At 40.3% G+C, this 26021-nt stretch overlaps 2 protein-coding genes across 5 annotated transcripts in view; one reads left to right on the plus strand and one right to left on the minus strand.

Moving 5' to 3' along the window:
• IL17RB (interleukin 17 receptor B) overlaps positions 1-6998 on the plus strand; it is a 32326-nt gene extending 25328 nt beyond the window's left edge. For all 4 annotated transcript variants that reach the window (XM_054977727.1, XM_054977728.1, XM_054977729.1 and 1 more), the window contains 3 exons: positions 2820-2904; positions 3904-4008; positions 5818-6998. In XM_054977727.1, coding sequence (XP_054833702.1) covers positions 2820-2904; positions 3904-4008; positions 5818-6398 — 771 coding nt within the window. In that variant the 3' untranslated portion in view covers positions 6399-6998. The remainder of the gene's footprint in view (positions 1-2819; positions 2905-3903; positions 4009-5817) is intronic.
• Positions 6999-7549: 551 nt separating this feature from the next.
• On the minus strand, positions 7550-24750 carry ACTR8 (actin related protein 8). The gene is made up of 13 exons (XM_054978818.1): positions 24204-24750; positions 22719-22889; positions 19504-19614; positions 18555-18659; positions 15942-16115; positions 14367-14460; positions 13901-14033; positions 13430-13583; positions 12062-12157; positions 11553-11693; positions 10123-10387; positions 8855-9018; positions 7550-8022 (listed from the first exon to the last, which is right to left on the minus strand). Exons 1-13 carry the CDS (start codon positions 24333-24335, stop codon positions 7879-7881), a joined length of 1884 nt encoding a protein of 627 aa, XP_054834793.1. The 5' UTR covers positions 24336-24750; the 3' UTR covers positions 7550-7878.
• Positions 24751-26021: the final 1271 nt, after the last annotated feature.

A 26021-nucleotide genomic window follows, 5' to 3' on the forward strand; every position in this document is an offset into this window, starting at 1 on the left:
CTCCATCCATTTTGCTGAAATTCAACCATAATTGTATATATTATCCAATATCCAATGAGATAAATTTAAAAAGAATTTACTCTTGCATGAAATAGATGATGCAGGTGGTGCAGTATTCTGTAGTGTAAAGAAATGGACTCTTTCCTGGTTGATGAGGTATCTACCTGGTTGATGAGGTATCTACACACCTACACTGGTGTGTAGTAGTATTAGTTGTAGCTAATTGTTGAAACTATTCTGCTTTCTTGACTGATCCTGGAGCACTGAGTTTCCATTATACTAATTTCATAGTTAAAGGTATGAGAATCTAGAACTTCTAGAATCTGTTTTTATTAATTTTCCAGATACCACAAATCTTAATTAAAAGTCTAAATATATAGCCCCACTTGTAAGGTATCGTTTGAGAGGTTAGTTTATTAGTTAGAAACTTCTAGTTTCCTTGTTTTTGTAGGAGGTATCTCTGTACGTAACAGTACTTCAGCTTCCACCTCAGATTTAGGAAGTTCTCTAGCAGCCTTTAATAATTGCTCTTTGTTAGAAAGCATTAAGCGAAAAATTTAATACTTTTAACAGAACAGAAAATAGTTAATTTGAAACCAACTATCATCCCTTTAAAACATTATGAGGGAAACTATGGTGTACTGTTGCTGAATCTTCTGTCATTTTATTTACTTCGTCCATACCCTACTTTTCTTCCCAGTGGGGATCCAAAGCAGCTTACATTGTTCTCCTGTGTTTTATTTTCACAACAACCCTGTGAAATAGGTTAGGCTGAGTGTGTGTGACTCGATCAGTCACCCAATGAGCTTCCATGGCCAAGCAGGGATTCTAACCTGGACCTCCCAGATCCTAGTATAACCACTACACACAACACTGGCTACTTAAGGTCAAATACAAATTCTACTGTGGCAGGGGCATATTCAGTGCTGTGGTCCTTGAAGTAGCAGTTTGCTAGTTCAAATGTTACTCTTCACTCTTAAAGTTTACCTTAGGAGGTGGGAAGATCCAGTCCTTTTAAGTTTGAGTTATTCACTGATGAGTGAAAAAGGAGATTATGCAGTCACTTTCAAGCTTCACAAGTATATTTATTTATTTTATTACTTATATACACTATATATAGGTCACCTTTCTCACTGAGTCTCAAGGCAGATGACATAATATGTTCAATGGATGGGACATTCAATAAACTACAATACAGTTTTGTGTATTTCACAGTTCTTAAATCTGTATTCACTAGCAGAAATAAATGAAAACTGGGAGATCCACATTAGATACTATCACACCAGTTGTGGAAAATTTAATTTTCATAGTTTCCCCAAGCCCACGAACCATGTGAATTTATAGTCTAACAGACTTTCTCTGTGGTATGAAAGATAATGTGTGTGAACTAACGTGGCCTGACTAAGGACATTTTCAGTCAGAAAACCACAAAGTGTTTTACTGTGGACATCACAAACTCAAAAGAAATGGTGGTGCTCTAATAGTGAGGAGAGACATAGCACAAGCTGTCCAGCACTACAACACGAAGTCTGACTGATTAATATCCACCAGACTTTATGGAAGGCCTGTTAACATAACCCATCATTCAAGTTTATGCTCCAACTACAGATGCTGAGGAGGAAGAAATCAAAAATTTATGCACAAGTATCCCAGAAGAAATTGATCATACACCTAAACAAGATATGCTGATAATCATAGGTGACATATAAGTCTGTTAGGACAGAATACGGGGAAACAGAATGATTTCCATATGTCAAAGGTGTCAGACACGGATGAATATCTCCCTACCTGTTCAAACTCTATACAGAGCATATTATAAGGAAAGATGGATTAGATTTAGAAGGTGGAGTGAAAATTGGTGGAAGGAACATTAACAGTTTGAGATATGCAGATGATACCACATTACTGGCAGAAAATAGTAAGCATGATTATAGTTGAACATCAAGAAGACAAAAGCAATGACTACTGAGGAATTACACAATTTTAAAGCCAACAATGAGGCAATTGAAATGGTTCCAAGATTTTCTATTCCTTGGCTCATTTATCAACAAAAAGGGAGACTGCAACCAAGAAATCAGAAGAAGTCTGAGACTTGGAAGAGCAGTTCTGAGGGAACTAGAATAGATCCTTGTGTCTCTCTGGGGACCAAGATCAAGATAATCCAAATAATGGTGTTCCCTATTACTTTGTATGGATGTAAAAGTTGGACAATGAAGAAAGCTGACAGGAAGAAAAATGATTCATTTGAAATGTGGTGCTGGAGGACAGTTTTGCGGATACCGTGGATGGCCAGAAAGACAAGTGGGTTCTAGATCACTCAAATTCCCTCTCCATGTTAACATGTGTGTCCAGGAGGGAGCACATCAAGCCTAAATTCTCCCTAGAAGCTAAAATGACAAAACTGAGGTGATTGTACTTTGGTCACATCACGAGAAGACAAGACTCTCTGGAAAAGTCAATAATGCTAAGAAAAGTAGAAAAAAGAGGAAGATCTAAAACTAGATGATTTGACTCAATAAAGGAAGCCACATCCTCCAGTTTGCAAGATCTGAGCGAGTCTGTTAATGATAGGAGGTCTTGGAGGTCTTTCATTCATAGGGTTGCCATAGGTTGGAGGCAATTTGATGGCACCACACACACACAAAATAATAACAACAAACGTATTAACAACAAGAAGTGCCTATTTTCTTTCTGCTTTTACATTTGTATGGGGAAAAACAGCATGTTACAGGATTTTTCTTAATTTTTATTTATACAAAGTTATTAAAGTCAAATATTCTTGCATTTTATTCAGCTGCATTATAACTTTCTTCTTTCAGCTAACTCCTTATTTTCCAAGATGTGAAAATGATTGCCAAAGGCACTCTGAGTACCAGATTAAATGTACAGAAAAACCTTCCATTGGTTAGTATGAAATTTTCTATTTAATGTCGGCAATAATCAAAAACTTAAGCATAGCACTGTTGGACCCGACCATGGTCTTCTCCAGTATTCTGTTTCTGTCAGCCAGGTGCCTCTGGGAAACTCTCTAGCAGGGCATGAAAGCAATAGCTCTAGGCTGTTGCAGGTCTGCCAAGTCTGGCATTCTGCCTCTGAACGTGGAGTTTGTATAGCTATTCTGCTGAGTCCCATATTCTGCTTTTTTGTTCTATGCATATAGAGTCATGTTGGGATACTGTCCTGTTATCTAACTTATTGAGCAAAACCTGCAATCCAAAGGGCACAATCTGCAAATATGTTACTCACTGGAAAGCATGATTTGAGAGAGGTGGAATGCAAGGATAACCAATTTTTGGAGGTGTGAGCCAACCTTTCCTCATGAACAGTCATTTTAAAAGCAACTGATTTACAAACTTTATATACCAACCATAGCCATAATGATGAACTGCATAATGAATCGTAAAAAGGCCTCTTGGAGAAGCAAAATTCACAGTTACTGATACTTCTGTTCACTGCTAGTTTTAAAGGAACATTATTTTTCCCAAGCGACAGAATGGCCATTCATCCTTCTTCAAGTGGAACCACGCATGCACACAATTGTTAACTTAGAAGTGGGTGGTGAGGATTCCCAGCACTTTCTGCATTCTTTCCATTGACATCCTTAACAGATGAGCCACCCACAAATTCAGGGGGTGAGGGGAGCATTTATCTGTTTAAGATACAGCTCCATGATAGTGAGAATGTAAGAAAAGATTATTGTTACAGGAGGTTTTCCAAAAGCAGTTAAATTGATGTATAGAGGATAACATTTTTTCTTAAAATTTAAGGAATAAAATTATAGGTATTCACATAATTCATGCATGTAGGAGGGCCAAGTTCAGCTTTTTTTTAAAAAAAACATCCTTTGCTTAATTCTTTACAAGTGACTTCTTATAAGGCTGACAATTTTCCTTTTTTTTAAAGGAGCCATCAAGACACATTCATTAGGAGTATATGTTTGCATACTTGCTGCGGTGTTTGTGAAAGTGTGTGTAATTGCTGCAGTTCTGTATGTCAAGAAGACACATGGTAAGGGCTTCCCATGCTCTATACAGAAAGTCATGGCAGCTTGTGACTACTTGATATTCAATATGATATTCAATACAATAACAATCTCCACATGGTTTAAAATGTCTGGCCTTTTCCCCACAGGGCTTTTTCATCAGTTCTGGCCCCATACTGCATCGATTATTTTCCAGAGTTCTGCACACATAGTCAAAATACCCCAATTCAATCTCCCAACTGCTTTTTGCATTTTGCCGCATAATCTATCTATCTGCAGATTTTCTCCCTGCACATGTACCCTGATGTTTTTTTCCCCAGCAAAGTCAAACTATGGCTTTTTTTCAGGGTCGGATCGAGGGAGGGCAGGGAGGGTAGTCTGCCCCTGGCACTGCTAGGGAGGGGGCGCTGGGAGCAGCTGCCAGCTGCTGGGAGCGTGCAGGTGGCAGCGTGGGCAGCTTTGCAACCCCCCACGTTGCCTTTTGCCTGCCCCGCAGGACAGGCAAAAGGCAGCACCGGGGGCTGTGAGGCCGCCTGCACCATTTGCCTGCCCCGCAGGACAGGGAGCAGCCGGCTGCCCCGTCCTGCAGGGCAGGCAAAAGGCAGCGCGGCCGCCCATGACATTTGCCTGCCCCACAGGACAAGGGGCGGCTGGCCACTCCCTGTCCTGCGGGACAGGTGAATGGCGTGGGCGGTCTTGTAGTCCCCTGCACTGCCTTTTGCCTGTCCTGCAGGACAGGGGGCGCATCGCAAGCTGGGCGCCCCCTGTCCTGCGGGGCAGGCGAAAGGCAGCGCCGGGGTCTGCGAGACCGCCTCCCATTTGCCTGCAGGGAGGCAAATGGCACGGGCGGCTTCCCAGACCCACATGCTACCTCTGCCGCTCCACCCTGTGTGATGATGTCACTGAAATGACATCATCACGCAGCACAGGGAGCACGCGCGATGTGCACGCAAGGGTGTCAAACTAGGGTTGCCCTGGGTGCCGGCAACCCTAGATCTGGCCCTGCTGTTTTGAGTGCAGAATGCTTTCTTCAATGTGAGGCCTGGCCCTGGCTCTGCCTTTTGTCTGCCCCTTTATCCCCCTGTGCCTTCATTGGTAGAACAGCAACCAATCCAGTTCTTTTCTGAAGGTTTAAAAAAATGTAAACAGCAAAAGCACAACATTGGTTCTTAAAGAAACAAAATTTGCAGAAAAAGGAAAAAGGCTGTAATATGGCTAAAAAAAAAACCCCACAGAGAGCCCTGAATTTCACTTTATATTTTCAAGTTTCCCTCTGTGCTTTCTGTACTTTTTAGTCCAATCTTTTTGGGCATTTTAAAAAATTTAAACAGCATTGCAAAGTTGGTGCCTTTAGAAAAAAAACACTACGTTTCCTCAGCTGATCAAGTGACAAAACTCCACCAGGAAGACCACAGCAGAAAGGGGGCATTTTTCTTATGCAGAAAAAAATAGACACCACTTTGGTTTGATCCCTTAAACTACAAAATTACAGATTTTGTGCTTTTTGGTGCATTTTTAAACAGTTATACACATGGAGATGTTACACATTTACAGGTATCTTTCAAATGATTCATAAACCAAATGCATTTTGACTGTGTAGCTTTCCTCAGTGGTTTAAATTTGTACAAGACACACCATATATATTGTTTGGATTACAGTATGTCTGACCAAAGCACGAAATTATCACCAAGATGTAGAATTTTTTTTCTTTGGAATGGGTAAAACCCACTTCATTGTTCTAATAAATTAGGATAATCAATGACCACTTGTCCTGATGATGATGGTTAGTAGTCTATATTTTTTGTTGACCTCAATGTCCCACCCCCCTTTTACAGGTACAGTCAGGATGTGTCCTCTTTTCCATTCTTCAGTACAACAAACGCCTGCTAAAATCCTTGTTATATATCCCCCCGACGTCTGCATTCACCATACTGTCCTCGCTTTTGCTGAGTTTCTACGTGAACACTGCCAAAGTGATGTTGTTATAGATGTGTGGCAGAAAAGGAGAATTGCTGAAATAGGACCAGTGCAGTGGCTTACTACTCAGAAAGAATTAGCCGATAAAGTAATTTTTCTCACCCCAAGCCATCTAGGGCCTGCATGTGATTCAGGTTGTAAAAGATCTATAGAAGGTCATGGTGAGAACTCTGAATGTATGTTCACTCTTGCATATAACCTTTTCTGTAGTGACTGGAAAATTCAGTCTTCTCTCCACAAATACATGGTAGTTTCTTTCAGTGATGCACACTCAAATGAAAGTCTCCCAAGTGCCTTGACTATCTGTCCAAAATATTTTCTAATGAAGGATTTTGATTCCTTTCTTAGAGAGCTTTACCTTTCACAAAGTTCCAGCTGTAGTAAAGGCAGCAGGTCGAAAGGACTATTGTCTCATTTAAAGAGTAAATTTCAGATATAGTACTGTAACAGGTAATAAAACTCAAAACAAAAATTCAGTACCTGATAGTAATATCTCCTCTTTCGCTCTTTCCTCTCCTATTAAGGAGCTAGTTTTGTATACTGATCATTTTCAGACAACTGCCACTGATCTGAAATATTTCTAAAGCTGTTCCTGTGTGCTGATTCTGTTTTCTGAAGTACACAGAATTGGATATTACGATGTAGTAGCCTAGAGGTACAACTACTGCTTTTCCACCAGTCCTGAAATCAGTCACTCACACAGTAGCAACCAGACACAGAACAAGAGGGAAGTTGACTGTCAGAAAGAGGGGCCAAGCCTCAGTGGAGTTGAGCAGTGCCCAGCATGTTCACGTGAAAGGATTGATTAGCAGATGATGTGGAAGACCACTTGAGATTCGGCAGAGCTGCTGCCAGTCAGGCTAGGCAATACTGACTGAAGATCTGAAACAGTATAAGGCAGTGTTGTGTGTTCAGGAACAATTATTGTTTTGTCGTAGCAGGTGACTAACAAGCACAAGTGTCTTACAGGATTCTGTAAAAAATGTGTTCTACTACTAAAATACATTTATAACTCTTTTCTGAGTAAAAATAAACTGGTCTGGCACACCAATCTAGAGTTTTGGCTGTGAATCCTTGAAACTGATCCTATGCTCTCCTCCCTAAATCTAGTTCAGTTGCACTAGATCAGGTATTATGACTACCACAGAGTACAAAATGAAAATGTGTCCACCTTACACACTGCCACCTACCATAAACTCCCTTCACAGGTCTGGGGGCTTCCCTGGCAGTTAAGGGCAGTCACAACTTGCAACCTAATTTTCAGGAAGAGACCCCTGACCCAAATCCATGCAGGTCCCCCCCCCTTCTTCCAGAGGCGCCACCAGACAGGCAGCCTGTTCTCTATATTTATTTCCCCTCACCCAGTTACTGCCCAGAGCTATTGGGGAAAGGGAATTTACTTTCCCTAACGTAAGCTGCCACCATTAAATTAATCTTGGCCCATTGGTCATGACCAGAGTGTTTGAGGTGTGTGCATGCTTTAATTCCTCTCAACCAACAACTTTAAGCTAGCCAGGGTTAAAACAAAAACAAGAATAAACTTTATTTACAACAAACCACTGAAGTGGATGATTTCAAAACTCATGAATATACTGTGGTTAAAGAGGAAATGTTTCTATGTATCAGAACAGGTTTGTAACAGCCAGCAGTATCTCTGCTGCTCCAAAAGCCTCCCTCTCTCACTCCCAACTGACTTCAACTGTCACTGACCCAGCCCACTCTCATTGGCTGTTTCTGAGGAGAGGCAGCCAGAACCATTCTTGTCTATCCTAATAAGATTTTTAGATAACTTGATCCCAGTATTTTGCATCTTGTTTTTCAAATGAGAAGAACATTACTTTTTACTTAATAAATTTTTATTTTAAAAAAATCAGGGAAAAAACGTATTTATCGTTATGCCCTACGTAAATATCAGTGTATCACCACACAAATGCCGCTCTTTCACGTAACATACGGACACCAAAACGTTGCCATTCTCGTTGATATATCCAAAGCTCCTGTGTTGTGTCCAAGCAAGCTAGAACAGCACCCCCTTTCCAAGCAATCAAACGGGGATCCATGTCCTAGGATTAAGATAGTTATATGAAGAGACAAGGCAAATAGCAAAATATAAACAAGCAACACAACCTTATTTATGGCCTGGTTCCTAAGCCTTAATTTATTTATGCAGAGTCCTATTCTTTTACAATGGCATTAATGTACTATGAAGAACATTCTTCTAGTGCTAGATGCTGCCACTCAAGCAATGCCAGTGTCTTTCAATTAACCCCAAAGAACATGCTGTATGACAGAGAACAACCCCACAATGGACACAATGCATGGAACAAGCAGAAGCAAATCTTAGGATTTAAGCCTACAGTTTCCAAATCTCAATTTACAGTTAGGTTATTTTTGAATGACTGCTGACTTGCACTCTCCCATTTAATCATTCCAGTTACCAAATTTCTTTTGACTCCTAAGATACATTTGCTTGACTTTAACAACATCTGAACTTTAGAAAAGTAGTGAAGGTTCCTGCAAAGCATAATCTTCATCTTAAAATTACCCTTACAATCTCAATATATAAGAAAGGAGAAATAGTGGTAGTATTTATTAAGTAAAAAAGATCTTACTTGTGCTTATCGGATGTCCATTTAAAAGAAAAGGCTGATTTTTAGCTATTTAATGTCTTATTCTGTGGCATAAACTACACTAATTCAGTATGTACAAGTATATATTACACAAATAGGAAATAAACTTTCTATACTGGCAAATCTATTTCATTGCAATATACAATACACCTCTCTTTAACAGTGTATATACTGCAAGAATAAAGAAACAAACTACAGTTTCAACAGGCTGGCACTGACTAAAGCTATCTTTAGCCATTCCACCAGCATCTTAAAACTTAAGTACCTTTGGTCTTGTAATAACTTCTACATTTTCAACAATTCTCCTGAAAGAAGGGGGCATTTTGTTGAGAATTCTGTGCTGAAGAAATTCTTGGGCTTTGTGGAACATCAAACCACCTCCTACCACCAGGATGGAACTGTACATTTTCTTTTTTGTATCATCTGATGCTGGAAAAATGGAAGCATAAGGATTACATATAAACTGAAGTATACGGAAGTAGCACACAAACATAGGGGACAACTTTTAAAGGGGAAAACAACTGGCAATGAAAGAGTGGCTGGAAATGTCATAGTAATCAGATTTGCAACAGTCTCGTGTGAAGCCCTGAACAGTGTATGGTGGCAGTCATATGTTCCAGTAGCGTCTGTATACTGACCATCTGTTGTTTGGGATAGTGAAAGAAAGTCTGAGAACAATTTGTCAGTCCGATATCAGAAAGGCCTTGCTAAATTCAAGACGATGCTAATTATATAACTACACATAAAGATTAACCATATACAAGAGGAAGAAACTAGCTCTGAAGAGACATAGTCTGTAGAATGTCTCAAACGGTGTGGCTGCTGTTGCGGTCAAAGGAGAGGTGTGCATGTTTCTGAGGGGAGATTTTTGTGTCTACTTCCTAGAAGTTTTGGGATTGTTGCTCTATGCAGGCCCTAAACCTATTAGTGATGCACAGAGACCACAAAGAAATAATGGCTTGGATCCCACCTAAATGTCTGTTGGAACAAAGGAAAGGGTGATTTTTGCCAACCACCCATGCTATTCCTGGGTGGTCCCCCTATCCCCCAAGAATTTCAAAGTTGTTTTTGTTGGAAATACAATGCCTTTGCACAGAGAAGGCAGAAGACACAGAATACTCGCAAGGGCAGCAGGTCCAATAGTTAGATAGATAGCAGGATAGGATCCTTCTTTCTTCCTCTTCTCTGTCCTTCATGCATGTCTCCAGACTGGTATCCATAGGCTACTTCCTGCTTCTTTCCGGAAGTCCTTCTCTCCCAGTTCTATTTCTTTGCTTTCTATCAAAGTTGCAGTTCCTGAATAAACTCTCTTCACTCCTTAATCAGACTCAAGATCATTCCTAAAATATTCCAAAGCCTACAGTTTTGTGCTACTGTGGGAGGACGGAATTGACAAACATCTCCTCCCCCCTTGTAACCATGGAAATCATAGTGAGATCCAAGACCATATGTAGTTTCTGCAAATTATGGAACAAAATACTAGCATGAACCTTGACCAAAGCATAAAATAAAAAAGAAGAAGAAATGACATACCACAACAGTCGATGCTATGCAGAATTGCTTTATCGAGGCCTAATGCTTTTCCTTCAAATTGAGATACAGCAGTTTTTCTGGATATGTGAGCTGTCAGTGGTTCTTCAGACTCGTTTCCACCTATAATACAGTCACTGTGAGAGCTGCCTAGTTCCACTTCTGGGGGATAGAGATTTTCAGCAATTCCTGAAGACTGGCCACGCAAGTCTCCCTCAAATCCACCAGGCTTGGACATGGACTTTCGATCTGCTGTTGCTTTTGCAGACTTTAAAAAGGAGGATGGGTGGGGAAACATGGCAAGTTACATTAAATACAAAATGAATTACATATTGTGTTAAAGTATTTATGTTTGAACAGCCTTCCCCCATTCCATAACTTAAGTAACCCCAGAGCCCTATGCTGTTATTTCCTATTATCATCAAACATTCAAATGCTGCAATCCGGATAAAGACCCTTCACTGCTCAAAACTAGAGTTCTTCATAACAAACAGGTAGCACAGTGGAATGGATTCATGTACAAGCCCCTCTACAAGTCACTCAAACTCTGAATCTGCAATCAAGTCGCTACACTAATATATCACTAATATATCACTTTTATTAATTTTTTCTGTGAAAGACATCTCATCTTATCTGTGACGTAATTCAAAATAATGACCAGAATAGAAGTATTCAAGAGGGCTTTTTACTTAGACAGGAGGGCTGTATGGTATGGAAGTGGACTCAAAGAAATGCTAAGTAAAGGGACAGGAACTATAGACCTTACTTCTACATACTGAATGTTGCTGTAAGTATGATTCTACTGGATAGTTTATATGGTGTTCAATATGTCAAGTCTTAGAATTTATTCTCTGTTTAGCATTTCAACTCTGTATTAGATTCCTGCTAGTTTTAAAGCTTTGCAAATTTACATTTATATATCCAAGTACACTGTTTATTGAAATGTCTTTGAAATCAACTGTACTGATTCATGCTGTGTAATCTGCCTTAAGTTTCAGTGAGAAAGGCAGACTATAAACAACATAAATAAATAAAAACAGCACAACCAAAATAACTAGAATTTTATAGTAATCCAGCATCTACTTTGGACTTGCACAGCTTCCTGAGTCTCAGAAGAAATAGACACTAGCAAAAATGCATGGGGAAAAGCACTCCAAAGCCTTAGCACTACTTCCGAGAGAGCACTGTTCAAATATCTAACAGTGTTAACCAGATGGAACAACGCTCAGATGTAGGGTGTTAATAGATAAGAGACTTATGAGAAATAAAAGTAATCAAAGCAAAATTGTTACCATGGTTACAAGAGGTCTTTGCACACACTGTCAATATGATTCCTCTGCTCTCTGAAAACAAAGCTTTAATTAAAGATAATTAAATCTATCAGGGTAACAGGTCTCACAGGATGTGAAGAAGAGAACAAAACCCACACACACCTGCTCCTGCTTACTTTGTGTTGCTAAGAGATAATGTTCATCATGTGGGTCCTCTGGATCACCTTGTGATCTTTGTTGCAAAGATGTCATTTTCTGCCCCACAATTCCAAATGTTGCTGGATAAAAAAGAGCCATTGGAGCCTAATCATGAGAGAGGGGGAGAACTTTTAAATTATTTCAATCTTCCCTTTACAATGATGCCTGCTTATGCTTGTTCAATAGTTAAGCAATCCTTGCTAGATGCACATGCTCTTGTTCCAAATGGCATGAAACTAAGGAGTCAGAAACATACTCTGAAGTATTTAATTTGAATTTTTATCTTCTGAAAATGTCACATCCCACATGTGTGTTACTATACATCATTTAAAAATCACAGCCATTAAAAATCATTAAGAGGAAGACAGAATGAGAATAAATTCCAGCCGTTAAAAGTGATTAAACTCCTCACTCTTTCTACAAATTTTTGCAGCCTCAAACTCTGCCCCAAAGTATACAAATTAGTCTGTTACCTGTAATTTTTCATCTCCCAACCGCAACTGATATAATAAGGCTGGAGAATCTGGATGACGAACTTGGAATTCATGATCTTGCAGTCCAGATAAATCCTGATTGTAAAACACAGAAACATTATGAATACTTTAATGAGACATCAGTTCTCTGCATTGGCTGTCTTTATCAGCTCAGAGACTAAAATATGAACAGTTTCATCAACACATGTTAATTTTCAGTTTCTCTGCTTCCTTTTAAATTCACAGCTGTACAATGTACATAGAATTTAATTCAAAAGGCAGCAGATAATGTTTATTGCAAATGGCTCTGGCCAAACTGTTTACCAGCTAGCACCTCAGCCAGACTGACACACCTAAAGGACTGAGAAAGCCTGAAGGCTAGATTGTATTTCTTCCTTTTGAGCCAGGAACATTGAGAATGACCCCAGAGGGGGATGGACTCCCAAGGGGAGCTCATAAATTCTCAAGACAAGAGCAGAAAACACTCTTACCTTTTGGGAATTTTGCCTCAAACAATGAAGGATTAAGTGTTTAAAATGGAACTCTATTTTGACCATGTGTTGAGGAACAATGGGGAGAAGTCCAAAATTCTAAGAACTAAGGTAATGGAGGCTATTCTAATCCAACACCATTTAGGATATGTATAAAGTCAGGCACTAAAGGACTGCATGTTCCACCATTTCTTTTTACCCTTGCTCAGTCTGATGCTTGTACAGACTGTGTGTACTATTTTTGTTTAATAAACTACGTTATGTTGATTGTCTGATCTCTGTACCAATGCCACACCTAATTCGGTCCTGCTTTCCCAAGAGTGGTAAACTGGAAGGGCAGCAGTTAAGCTCACCATCCCTAAAGTGTGATAGATTGTCCCTGCACTAGCTAGTACAAGTGAAGTCGGAGATGCAGCAACTAGGTGAAAGCTTTAAATAGAAATTCAGTAAAGAGTGATAGAAGTACTAACCCTTTTTAGCAGAAGCTAACTCTTCCAGATTAGTTGGTGGCAGAGGACAATACCCAGAGACAAGCTGGCAAACCACGAAGAAAGGAAAGGGGAGCCTTGCTAGGTGGGACTGGGATGGTCATGGAATTTTCTGAGCTCCTGGACAAACAGGAAGCGGGGCTTGCAAGACCATTTCCTAAAAGGATTATTAAGGTTTTAGCTTCATTTTTGCTTTTTAAAAATAGTGTCCGAATTTTATGAAAGCTATCTTGGAGATTAATGTAATGGAAAGTCAGGATTCTGTTTCAAACAAACAGAAAAAAAACCCTTAAGGGTCTCTTGGTTGCACTAGCCTGCAACCAAGAAATATCCATATGGCAATGGAACATGGAGTGAAATGAGCCCAGTCACCTGAATGTTAAGCTTACCTGGTCTAAATGGCAAAATGTTTCTTTTAGGTGCTGAAGAAGGAGACAGTCTGTCTTTTTAGCTAACTGGCAGTCTCTGTAAGGAAATCCAGCTCGCTGCATAAGCCAATAAAAACATCTTGACACATCAGAACCTCCATATGCAAGGCATAACCTACAGATAAATAAATAATAAAGTAGAAGCTTAGGGGTTTACAACTTTTCCAGAAACAGTCTACTGCAGCTTGATAGGAAACTTAAACAATTCATAAATACCAACACCCCGGATTACCTCTTCAGTCTTGCTATGCCAGCATGTATATGTTTTTTATAAGCCACAACTTCATTTTGCTAGTTTTAAGGCTCATCGACAAGACTTGTATGAAGGTTGTCAGCATTAAAATATGTCATTATTCTATATGAAACTACTAGATCTGGAGAGATTATCATAACAGTGTATTAAAATGTTTGCTCCCAATTTGTAATAGCTACCTAGTATTACGATGTGAGACACCATCTTCAACACAGCAAACGCTTGTCTTCTGATCTCCCACATCAACAACACACGCGCTACCTAAACCACTTCCAAAAGTGGCACAGACGGACTCCTGATGCACCACTATTCCTAAAAATAGAAAGGGAGGAAAGCTGTAATATACTTTTGCCAACTGACCCAGACACATTTTTAAGTGAGCAGATCATCATTGGTCCATTCTAACAATTAGAGAACATTTATCTGATACTGTCCACTATTTTACCTGGCTGTCAAAGATGAAAGAGCATCTGTGTAGTTATACAACATGCTAGAAAAAACTATAGTAAAATTTATACATAGTTCACTATAAACATGTACCACTAAGTATAATGTGCTTTAATCCATATTTCCATGACGAAGTGGAAACTTGGTACCTCTGCATTTAAAAATATCTGCATTACAGAACTGACAGTAGATTAATACCTGAGAATCCCATCTTCATTAGGATCATATTTACTACTTCTTTCACATGCTGTTTATTATAGATGTCTGGGATCAGTAAAATGCATCTGTAATACTGAAAAAAAGAGAAGAAACAAAATGGGATTCACATTCTAATCACTCTCATTGTCAGGGCACACAGAGGAGGGGCTGTGGCTCAGCAGCAGAGCATCTGCTTGGTATGCAGGTCCCAGGCTGAATCCCTCCCTGCCATCTCCATTTCAAACAATCAGGTGATGTGAAACAGAGAGTCACTTCCTGCCTGAGTAGACAATACTGATCTTGAAGGACCAACAATCTGATTCAGTATAAGGTGTATTCATATCATGTGTTCCTGAACTGGCTAAAGGAGTAGTTGCCTGGGGGCAGGGAGGGGGCTCTGGGCTGTCTCTAGTAAAGCTATAGTACCAGAATGGTGATAGTTAAGCTCCTTGCCTTGCAGGGCTGAAGGGGGCAGGAGGAAAGGAGGGTGTTTGTCCTGCCTGTGGCAAAAGAAAAGTCTTGCCTGTGGCATACTCCTCACAGTCCCATCCCTTTCCATGACATTTCTTATACCCTTTCCTCACTTTTCCTACTCTACAGGACTCAGTAGTAATTAGCCCGCTTCGTATTCTTCTTCCATGTTGCTCATCAACCTGCCTGTTTCCTGTTTTCTGTCTGTCAGATCTAATTAAGTTTCTCTTCAAAATCTACTTCTGGCGCACCACACTTTTACTGTTTGTTTCTGCTTCCAGACAACTTTCCTTACTCTACCCTCACAGCTCTATTACCAAGCTGTATCTTCCACCCTCTTCATTGTCTAAGGGTGGAACTATTTGTTCCAGGTAACTCCATACTTTTCATAAGAATGCAATAATCTGAATAGGGAGATCTGGGTGAAATATTTAATGCCTTCACTCCTCCATGTGTTCTCACCAAAAATTTCCGCTTTCCAAATTGTTCTGGAGAAAACTTATGAGTATCCATTTATTTGTTCATTAAGTTAATATCTACTAGAAATTAGGTGAAAATTGTTTTATTTACCCAAGATTTGGGTGGGTTTTAGTTTACAAATGTTTTTCACCTTATCTGCAGATGCAATGTTGCTTTCTGATTGACAATGAATTAAGTTTTAAGTTGATTTTTATTTTTGGACCGGCTTTTAAATTTGATCGTAAGCTGCTCTAGATATTACCTCAATGGAAAGGTGGGATTCAAATATATTTCATAATATATATAATTTAACAAACCACAATGCTATAAAATATTAATTAAAAATAAAATACTAATATGCAAAAACATTACCATAAAATAGGGGGGAAAGCCTAGAATTAGAGTTACATTTTCAAACAGCAGTGGAAAGAGTAAAGGAAGTGAACCGATCACATCTCCCAAGAGAAGGAATTATAGAGAGTGAGTGCCACAGTTGTAAAGGACTTGTTGTGCCACCTATTAATTCTTTTTAGTAAGCAAGGGAAAAGAATCTCAATAGATGACCTCAGGAAGGGAAGATGCATATGGTTATAATGGTCACAGACTAGAAGTTGACAGTCATAGTCCTATTCAGCTGTAGCTCACCTTTAAATCCTTAAGAGGTATTTCTAAATATTTCTGTATTGCATGTGACCATATAACTTCAAGATCAGCTAGGACTGCAGTAAGGGAGCCACCAGGCCCTGAATGAAGGTTCAGCTGTCCTCGTCTAATAGGCCAATGAACATTGTAACAATCCAAAGGATTAACATATAATGCCTGAAAACAGAAAGAAAGTCAACAGAGTATCTCTTTCAAAGATTAAAACTGGCATTACCGTGTACACCCTAGCATTCCACAAATCGTACAAAAGAACTGTTCAGGGGGACTTTAATAAAGGAAATAAGGTATAATGGAATGTATCAGGAGGATACCTCTTTATAGAAAGAACAGGATTGTAGTTTAGTCCAGTGTTAATTGTATAAATTATCCTGTTCTTACTGGATTGTTTTCTGCTTTTGTAATTCCACTTTCTGCATTGTTTGTGATGTATCATGTCTGATACCCTTTTCTTTTTGCATTGTTGCAATCCTAGTTCTACTGCACCATTCTTGGATATTTTATGCTGCTTGTTTACATTGTCTTATATCATGTGATCTGCCTTGATTTTCAGTGGGAAAGGTTGATAAAAATCTGTTTTCTGAGCTAAATACTCTAATTTTATTGGCTAAGGCTGAGAAATATATAATAAAATGAAACAATACAAAGAAATATAATTCACAATAAAATAGTAAGTAAGGTAATATTAAGAACACATTAAAACATATAGCACTGTTCAGTTTTAATGTTTTTGTTTCTATATAGTTTTATTTTTTTTGTTTCTATATAGCTTATAAAATGGGTCTGGCTAGCAGACTTTACATTGAAAATTCAACTTCTGTTTATTAGCTATCAGAATAATTTTCTTTATAGCTTAATAACTAATCCTTATACTCAAACTTGCCTTAGACCAATAGATGAGATGCTGATCACACTGGGACTTTCCCCATCCTTTGAAAAATCTACAGGACCCATCTAAGTAAAACTATTTGGGTAATTACTGAACATATAAAGGATATTGATTACCAAGAAACGTTGACTAAAACCCATGGAGACTATTCCCGTCTTATTCAATTTAACTTCAATGATTCCACATCAATGTACACATTATTTATCAACATTAACCATTCCAAGATATTGCTATGCTTTTACACTGGCCATATTTAAGGTTTTATCACCTATACTAACAACAGAAAGATATAAGAATATTCCAGGTAATTGTAGTTTTTATACCTGTTATGACAATTTGATTAATTCACTGGCTTATGTATTGCTCCATTGTAGATTTTATCAGGCATGCCAGGATTTACTGGAACCCATTTTGGTTGATAAAAATCTGTTTTCTGAGCTAAATACTCTAATTTTATTGGCTAAGGCTGACCAAAGAATTACGGTACAACTAGCTAAGTTTCCATCCTTTATTATGAAAATACAGGCTAAGATAATGTCCTGTATATAATTCTATTAAATAACCCCAACCCTTTGTACTTGTCTGATGCACTGGGATGATTTACGTAGAGATATGATTTTAGATCATTATTAACTAATTAATGGTTGTTCATGGATGGCAGTGCCGACCCTGTACTCAATGGCTCCAGGGATGGTGCGGGAGCTAGCAACAGCTGTGGCAGCAAGCAGGGCTGCCCGGGTGTTGTGGGAGTCACCATGATGGCTCGTACGGAACAAGAGCTGGCCAAAAATGCTGATGCTAAGGATGCTGCAGTGCCTGGAAGAGCTGAAGATGGACCAGTGCAGGAGTCAGGCTAGCATGACAGAAGATCGCAGGAGAAGGTGAGAACCTCAGCCATGGCCACTCCAGCTGGAGATGCAGACAGAGATGGCAGCCATTGTGGGGAGCCTGTCTGTTGCCTGTGCAGGCCAGGAACATAGGCCTTCGAAGCAAGCAGGGGGTAGGCAGCTGCATGCGGGGCATAGGCCCAGTGGGGGGACCGTTTAAGAGGTTGGCCAGGTGTGGGCCAGAAAGGAAGGGCCACATTTTTCCCATGGCTTGCAAGGAGAGGAGGGTGGAGAGACAGACAGACACTTAGGTAATGTGGAACCCCCTCTCACACGTCCAAGGCATATCCATGGCATGGCTTGAAAGCAAATGAGTGCAAACTAGCCTCAGGCTCCACCCATCAGATAGGGGACCCTGACAGCACTTTTATGCTTCTGTATGGCTTGTGGGCAGTAATAAAGATTGACTTAATGTAAACCACTTTTTAAGTCCAACATATGGTAAGTCATATATGACAAATGTTTCATACCAGCATTTGGATTATTTCTTCCTTTTTAAAATTTTAGCTTGTAAACAGCTAGTTGCCTGGTCGCCGATAGCAAATAAGACTCACCTCCATGCTGCCAAGCAGCAAATAATGAGTAAATCTCAAAAGTTTATTTTCCCCCTTTAGTTTATTTTCCATCCATGTACTACAAATCATTACTACAGCTGGACTAATAAACACATCTGCAGACAAATGACTGTGGCCTTCTTTATATAACTACTACTGTATATGATCACAATTCATCTTCAAAAATGCTTATATCTGTGAAACCATTAATTCAGTTAGATATGGGATGATAATAGATTTGTTAACAAAATGAAAAAGAAGTCACTACCTCTTCTCCAATGAGATATGCTGGATGATGGGTTGTATTTGTCCATTTGGTCCCAGAACTGTGATCTAAAATAGCAGGCCTCATCTGTCTATTGTAAGACCGGGCCTGAAATGTTAAAACAAACAAAGAATTGTTGTGATTTTCAATCTAAAGCAATTATTCTTAAATTGAAGAACTACAGCCATAAGGACTCTCAACCTTCAATGGAAGGTGTTCCTAGCAAGCTGGCCTGAAGTGAGAGTGGGGTAACAAATGTCACAGCCAGATCACCCTCACATATGAGGGGGACGGTAGTAAAAACTTCCTTGCTCTGCCACCTTGCTCTAAGTTCCTAGTGCTTTGGCTGGGACAAAAACTAGCCTGCTGGGCTGAAAGGGAAGGGGGGAGAAAAGCACTAGGGCTTTTCTGCCAGCTTGCTCTCTTCACAATCCCTTGTTCTCTTCAGAAAGCTACAGTTGCTGGCCATAGCAGGTTTATTATGCATGTGTGGAGGAGGGAATTGCACACTCTCCTTCTCAAGATTAGCTGACATCAGGATATAATGGGGAGAGAAAACAGGGAAATTTAATAAACCACCAAGAGGCCCACTTGTAGGCAAGGCTACCTTTAGTTCAACTAACCTGGCTAATTAATGGGATTTGCTATTAAAAACCATGTGGTTCTTTATTGTGGTGCTTTAATGTTAAGTTCAATTTTATTTTCAGTTGCTTTGAGTAAAATATTTTTTTTAATCTATAAAGCAGTACAGTACGAGCCAAGGTCAATCTATGGTTCACAGAGAGAAGGTAGGACATAATTTAATCTAAATAAAAATCCAAATAGATGTTGGTTCTGCTTCCTCAGGCTGCTATTTTGTGGTTGTGCCTACCACCCAGCAGCACAATTCCAAAGATGCTCACAGGCTCCAAAAGGTTGGGGACTGCTGCAATACAGTCTATAAGTAGATTACCTGATCAGGTGATACGGGAATACGCCTGGCCCCATTTGACATCTTTTTGGACCATATTGCTTGATCAACCATTTTAAGGCCATTTTGTCTTTGTTCAGAACTTTCAGGTTTCTAAATAAAAACAAAGAAGTAATTGGCTTTCTTTTAAATAAGAAATCTCTCTCATAGTTTCTATCATATATCTAAGTCCCATGAACTAGTCCCATCATATGGAGGAAAAAAATCCATAAGGAGGCACCACCCACAGATATATATTAGATGTATCTTAAAAACTAACAAATGGTGGAATAACCACCAACAAATGGAGAAGAATGTCATGTCCAAGCATAGTTTGCAAGAAAAAACAACAGCCAAGGTCTTACAACAGAGCTTCATGAGATTTTGACTGATGTTTTGGGTGGTCTGGGATATCCCAAAGGAGAGGAGAGGCCTTGATGATGATAACAACAACAACAACATTCGATTTATATCATAATGGGGGGAGGAGACCTGGGCGAGAAAGCAGTAGTTGGGGAAGGGGAGTAGAAAAGGAAGATAAGAGAGGGGAAACAGATGTTAGGGGTGGAGGGGGAGAAGCGTGAGTCGGTGTAGTGTCAGAAAATTCTATTCTAGAATGAATAGGGAGGGGGAAGCAGAGGCAATCACAGAACATGTGGAGAAGAGATCACTGGGTGGGATTTTTCCTAGCCATCAAGGGTACTCTGCTGATCAACTGGTAATACTGGATCCTGAAGCCCACCAGAAAAAGATACTATGCTGCAATAAAAGACTTATACCAGTTTTGTAATATAATCTTTATCAACTGTGGCAACAATATACCGAACGTTAACACACTTCTATCACTTTGAAGAGAATCAAGGAAAAAGAAAAAAGACATACTCTGGGCTTGCACCATTTATAGTGTTTATGCCTGCTTGGTTTTTAAGACAACTGCTCAAGCAAGCAGGGCTTGAATCCTCAAACAACCTCTTCTCACTGTCATCAGTAAGGTTATATGCCCCACCTTTCCTATGCTTCTCTTTCCAAACTTTTGTTTTTGGTTGCCACAGAACTGGAGTACCAAACCACCCGTGTTAGTGAAGTATCCTGGGATCCTGTTGTTCTTTGGGTTATTTGCTGCCCAGACTCATTTTGGATTTGGCCCGTTGGTCAGACTTGCATGGACTGACATCCTACCATCCATCCTCTCTTTCTCCTCTTGGTCTTTGATCTTCCTGTCTGAGTGGTGCAAGAGTGCTGGGGTTAGGGCCACCATTGCTCCATTGGGGACAGTGCATCCCCGATCCCTGCTCCACTGTTGCGGCTGCTCGTCTGGCCAGGGGGAGGAAAAGGCACCTGAGAGGAGGTATGTGAAGCAACTGCATGTGCTTCTGTGTCACGCTGGAAAATGTCATTTTCCCGCACACTGGGTGGGCATAGGGGTAAGTACACACACACACCCCAGTTTGGCCCCTGGGGGACCTGGCAATCCGATAGGAGTGCTTAGAGGAACTGGATCTTTATATACATTGTCCAGCATTCAGTATTATTACTGAATACTCTATATTATTTTGACGGCTTGAGATTGCCAACATACCATCCCAGATATTCTTCCCCTCAACGAATTTTGTTTTCTCTCTATTCATAATTTCAGTGCTCCTTCCAAGCTTGCAGATATGCCTTGCTACTTTGTCAAAGAGCCATTACAGTGTGGATCACTGCTCAGATTGGGAGTATTCTGTTAAGGTGGGAGTAGAATGTAAGCCAAGAGCTCCTTTAGCATATGAAGTAGTGATAAAAGGTTATGTAGTGTAAATCTGGAAAGTAGTCTACATTCACACTAACACTTTTTTGGTAAATGTGTCTTTGATCATACATCCAGAGGAGGTAGCCATCTTAGTCTGTAGTAGCAAAATCGAAAAGAGTCCAGTAGCACCTTTAAGACTAACCAACTTCTGGTGTGCTAAATTTTCATAGTTGTCAATAGTTCCAGTAACATATCTGAATTGTACAAAACCCCTTGGTCTTCATAGCAATATGCATTTGTCTTGCATCATGTGCCCCAGCCATGCCTGTAGCATTAGCCATACAGTGACTCTGTGTGATCAAAATCGAAAAGAGTCCAGTAGCACCTTTAAGACTAACCAACTTTACTGTAGCACTTTCGAGAAACACAGTTCTCTTCATCAGATGCGTGGAGGGTAAGAAGAAACTGGTCAGATATATAGGTGGAGAGGGGAGGGGGGAGTAGCTTCTGAATGGGATCAGTGGGCTTCTGATAATGAAATCAGTTACTTCTGATAATGAGATAACCATTCATAGTCTCTATACAATCCAAGCCTGACTGAATCAAATTTACATATGAATTCCAATTCAGCAGCTTCCCCGTTGGATTCTGTTTTTGAAATGTTTCTCTTGAACTATGGTGACCTTTAAGTCCTTGATGGAATGTCCTGATAGATTGAAGTGTTCTCCCGCTGGTTTCTGGATGTTGCCATTTTTAATGTCAGATTTGTGTTCATTTATTCTTTTGCGCAGAGGTTGGCTGGTTTGTCCAACGTACAGAGCAGATGGACATTGTTGGCACATGAGGGCATATATCACGTTGGGAGGATGAGCAGCTGTAAGAGCCAGAGATAGTGTAGTTGACACCATTGGGTCCTGTAATTGTATTTCCTGGGTAACTACGAGGGCAGAACTGGCATCTGGGTCTGTTGCAGGTGAGTCACAGGTGTTGGTACCTGTGCTGGTGACTCTGCTAGCTCAGAATCCAACGGGGAAGCTGCTGAATTGGAATTCAGAAGTAATTGATTTCATTATCAGAAGCCCACTGATCCCATTCAGAAGCTACTGATTGCATCTACTCCCCCCTCCCCTCTCCACCTATATATCTGACCTGTTTCTTCTTACCCTCCACGCATCTGACGAAGAGAACTGTGTTTCTTGAAAGCTTATGCTACAGTAAAGTTGGTTAGTCTTAAAGGTGCTACTGGACTCTTTTCGATTTTGATCACACAGAATCACTGTATGGCTAATGCTACAGGCATGGCTGGGGCACATGATGCAAGACAAATGCATATTGCTGTGAAGAAGGGGTTTTGTACAATTCAGACATGTTATTGGAACTATTGAAAACTATGAAAATTTAGCACACCAGAACGGTCATGAAAACTAGAAGAGTGCGATCAGGAAGCTACTACTTCAATTAATATAATGTTGAGGTACCTAAGACTTACACTGAGTCCTTCTCTTAAAAGCCAACTGTCTTTGAATGTGAGTTGTCCTTGTTGCTTGTGTCTCCTTGCAATGATGTGAGGAACGCTAACAGGAAGTGTATCTGTAGCTCTTCCAATCTTTAAAGTCATTGAACCAGGATGTATCACGACAATGAAGTTGCTCTGTATTTGCTGAAAACATACAAAAATTCACATTAAAGTACTATACAGATGTCTAACTGTACAGTTCACCTCTCATTCTTAAACCTTATTTTGTTTCATGCCTTTTTAATACTTTTAATTAACTAGGGTTTTTTGTGATGGTGCTCACTAGTATACTGGCATTTTGGGGAGGGGGAGAGGAATCAGCATAACTTCTTTTTAACCTATAGGAGCGCTTTATTATTTATTTATATTTATAGAACACTGCAGTCAAAGCACTTGCAGACAGTGCCCACATTAGCACTATTTCCCTTGGCTTAGCCCCCATCCCCACATTTCCTCCTAAACCTACAAACACAGAAAAGGTTTTTTAAAATCAGCAACAGCTAGATCACTATATTATTATTAAAAGCATATCTATCACCACAATTTACAAGATCCCAGCTTTCATTTAATTGTGCAGGTGCATACTGTCCCATATAACTCCACGAAGAAAGGGCCTTGGCTAGCAATGTACTTAAATAATGAAACCTGGGAACTAGAAGAACATGGTGATATGGCACTATAAAGTCATAATGCTATGGTAACCTAGCAAATCTCAATTTTTAAAAAGCCATGGGGGAAGTAAGGCCAGGAAAGTGTGGGGAAAACTGCTGCATGGACTCTCTAATGTCCATGCAGAGTTACACAGGTCCTGTGGACCCAAATTAACTATAATTTAGACATCATAACTGAATTCACAGGCACAGTCAGTATCAGCAGACTTAACTTTTTTAAAAAGAAAGGCAATTTAAAGCTAAAAAACACGTTATCCCTTATATTTTAGTGCAGGAACTTCAGATGCAACAAAATACAAAATATTATTAATATTGAACCACCAGCAGTTCATCCAGCAAAAAGTACGTTACTTTTGTAGCTTCTACCCCACCAACTAAAGCGATTTCCCCCTTTAGTAGATTTCTGTTTCGTACATAGAGAAAAATTACGTCAGGAAGCAGAAAAGCGAAGATGAGCCCTTCCCTCTCGCCCCCTTACCGTATGCGATAGAAAGATTTTCTTTTTAATTCGTTAGAATGGATGAGGTATATAAAGATGGCACGACCTCCCCACCCCCACCCCCGCAGCTTGTGAGTGGTACAGTCCAGAAAACCCTAACCACTTGCTTCTTAAACTGGGCCAAGCCGAGGTGGGCGGTGCCATTCTGCATGTGTGTGGGGGGGAGGGGTTGTCAAATCTTCCCTTCGAAACGCGGGGCTTCCTCAATCTCTGGAACTAGGCAGTATGCGGGCGGCTCTCCCGAGGGCAGCGTCCTCGCCTGAGCCTCTCGCAAGGGGCGGGCCTCACCTCCTGAAGGGACTCGGGCACGGCGGCAGGGACGATGGGCCTCTTGGCCCCGCGCTGCTCCCTCTCCCTGTCGCGTTCCTTGTCCTTTCCATTCTCCGCTGCCGTCGCTTCGCTCTTCTCGGCTTGGGTCATCAGCACTTCTCCCCGGCTCCAGCTCGGCTTACCCGGCCTCACGCAGTCTCAGTACCCAGAAAGAGAGAGACGGCCGTTAGCGGCTCCTCCCCGAGGAGGCTGGACAAGCCGGGCCGCCCGCCCCCTTCCCCTGCAAGGGCAAGCGTCCTCAGTGGCTAGGGCAGAGCTAGCAGGGGAGGTTGCGCCCTCCGCCTCAGCCTCCGAGCTGCTTCTTTCCCAGGGCAAGGACCCAGGCTTCGGCGCAAGGATGAGCAGCCGCTGAAAAGCACACGCCCCCGACTGCAAGGCCCAAAGCCGGAAGAGAGGATACCGGGGCACGTTAGACGTTTGACACCATCCGCTCGCGTTCACTCATTGTCACAGTAGTTGCTTGTGAATGCAGCCAGTTGTGAATTGAAAGAAAATTCATGTAACGCAAAAGGTAATAAAACCTAGAATGTGTTGTGCTGTTATTTTAGTTTTTATTATAGGTGACTGTATGGCTTAGCTGATATGAAACAATGCAGCCATTTCTTGGGGGGGGGGGACTTGAGATACTTTTAAAAGTACACTGGAATTTACATGCCACAGCTTTGACTCTTGAAAGCTAATAGCTTGGGAATCTAGTTGGTCTTTAAGACCCAGATCTTGCACTTTAATCTTATTGCTCACTGAGGAAAAACCTTATGCAGTTGAAGAAACAGTCTCTAGTTCATAAACACTAGAATAAATAGTATGATGCTCGAAGACTAGTTAGCTTTATATTGTGTTCTTAAATTGGTGTATAAAAACCTCAGCTTAAGGGTGTAGTTACATTTTTATACATACTATTAAAAGAAATCCTTTTGTTTTTATAAATGGTATCCAAACATGCTGAAAATACCATGTATTTATAATCCTGCCCCTCCAACAGCGATTTTTTTCACTTAGTCTGCTGGGAATCAGATTTTTCCTTGATCACAATATAAAGTAAATAGTTTTGGCTATTATGGTTGCTAGTCACGTAATCTACCAACACAATGAAGCTATTTACAGTACAGTCCTACAGCTACACCCTTTTAATCTCACTAACTTCAACAGAAGTGCATAACTTGATTTAAGACTGAACTACTCTTGCTATCCTTATTGTTTTAGATGGGAAATTGGGAGAGAAATAGGTTGATGTTTGCTTTAAAGGAACACCGAGATGTGCACTGGTTTGCAAAAGTTGCAGCTTCATAAATAAATTCTCTGTGCTGAGGCTGGATCTAGCTGTAACATAAATGCATTTTAAACTCAAATTGCCAAGACACAGTAGGTTCTTGCAGGGTAGATGGATGAGATCTTTGATCCTACCACACTTATCAGAGCTACTTTCTTCCCAGCTTATTTCCAGTGTTGGAGCCAGCTTGTGTAGTTGGAGAGGGGCTTGTGTAGTTTCCCTGCTGTTGGTGTAGCTGCAGATGATGCTTCCATACTGCAAATTTCCCTTCAGTTTCCCCACCAATCCCCCAGCAGCAGCCACTTTGTCCCCTCTGAACAAAAAGGCTTTTGCAATTAAAAAAAATCAGCACCAGAATATTGATATATTAATATAATATTGTAACAATCGGTGTAACAGAAGTTCTGTGAATTCCCCGCTTTAATTTAAAAAAATGTCTGACCCTTCTGTTATGAAGACATGCCTTTCTCTAGAGACTTGCTTTTTTAAAAATGAAAGCTGAAAAT

This window comes from Eublepharis macularius, chromosome 4 (genome assembly GCF_028583425.1).
Source record: "Eublepharis macularius isolate TG4126 chromosome 4, MPM_Emac_v1.0, whole genome shotgun sequence".
NCBI classification, from domain to species: domain Eukaryota; kingdom Metazoa; phylum Chordata; class Lepidosauria; order Squamata; family Eublepharidae; genus Eublepharis; species Eublepharis macularius.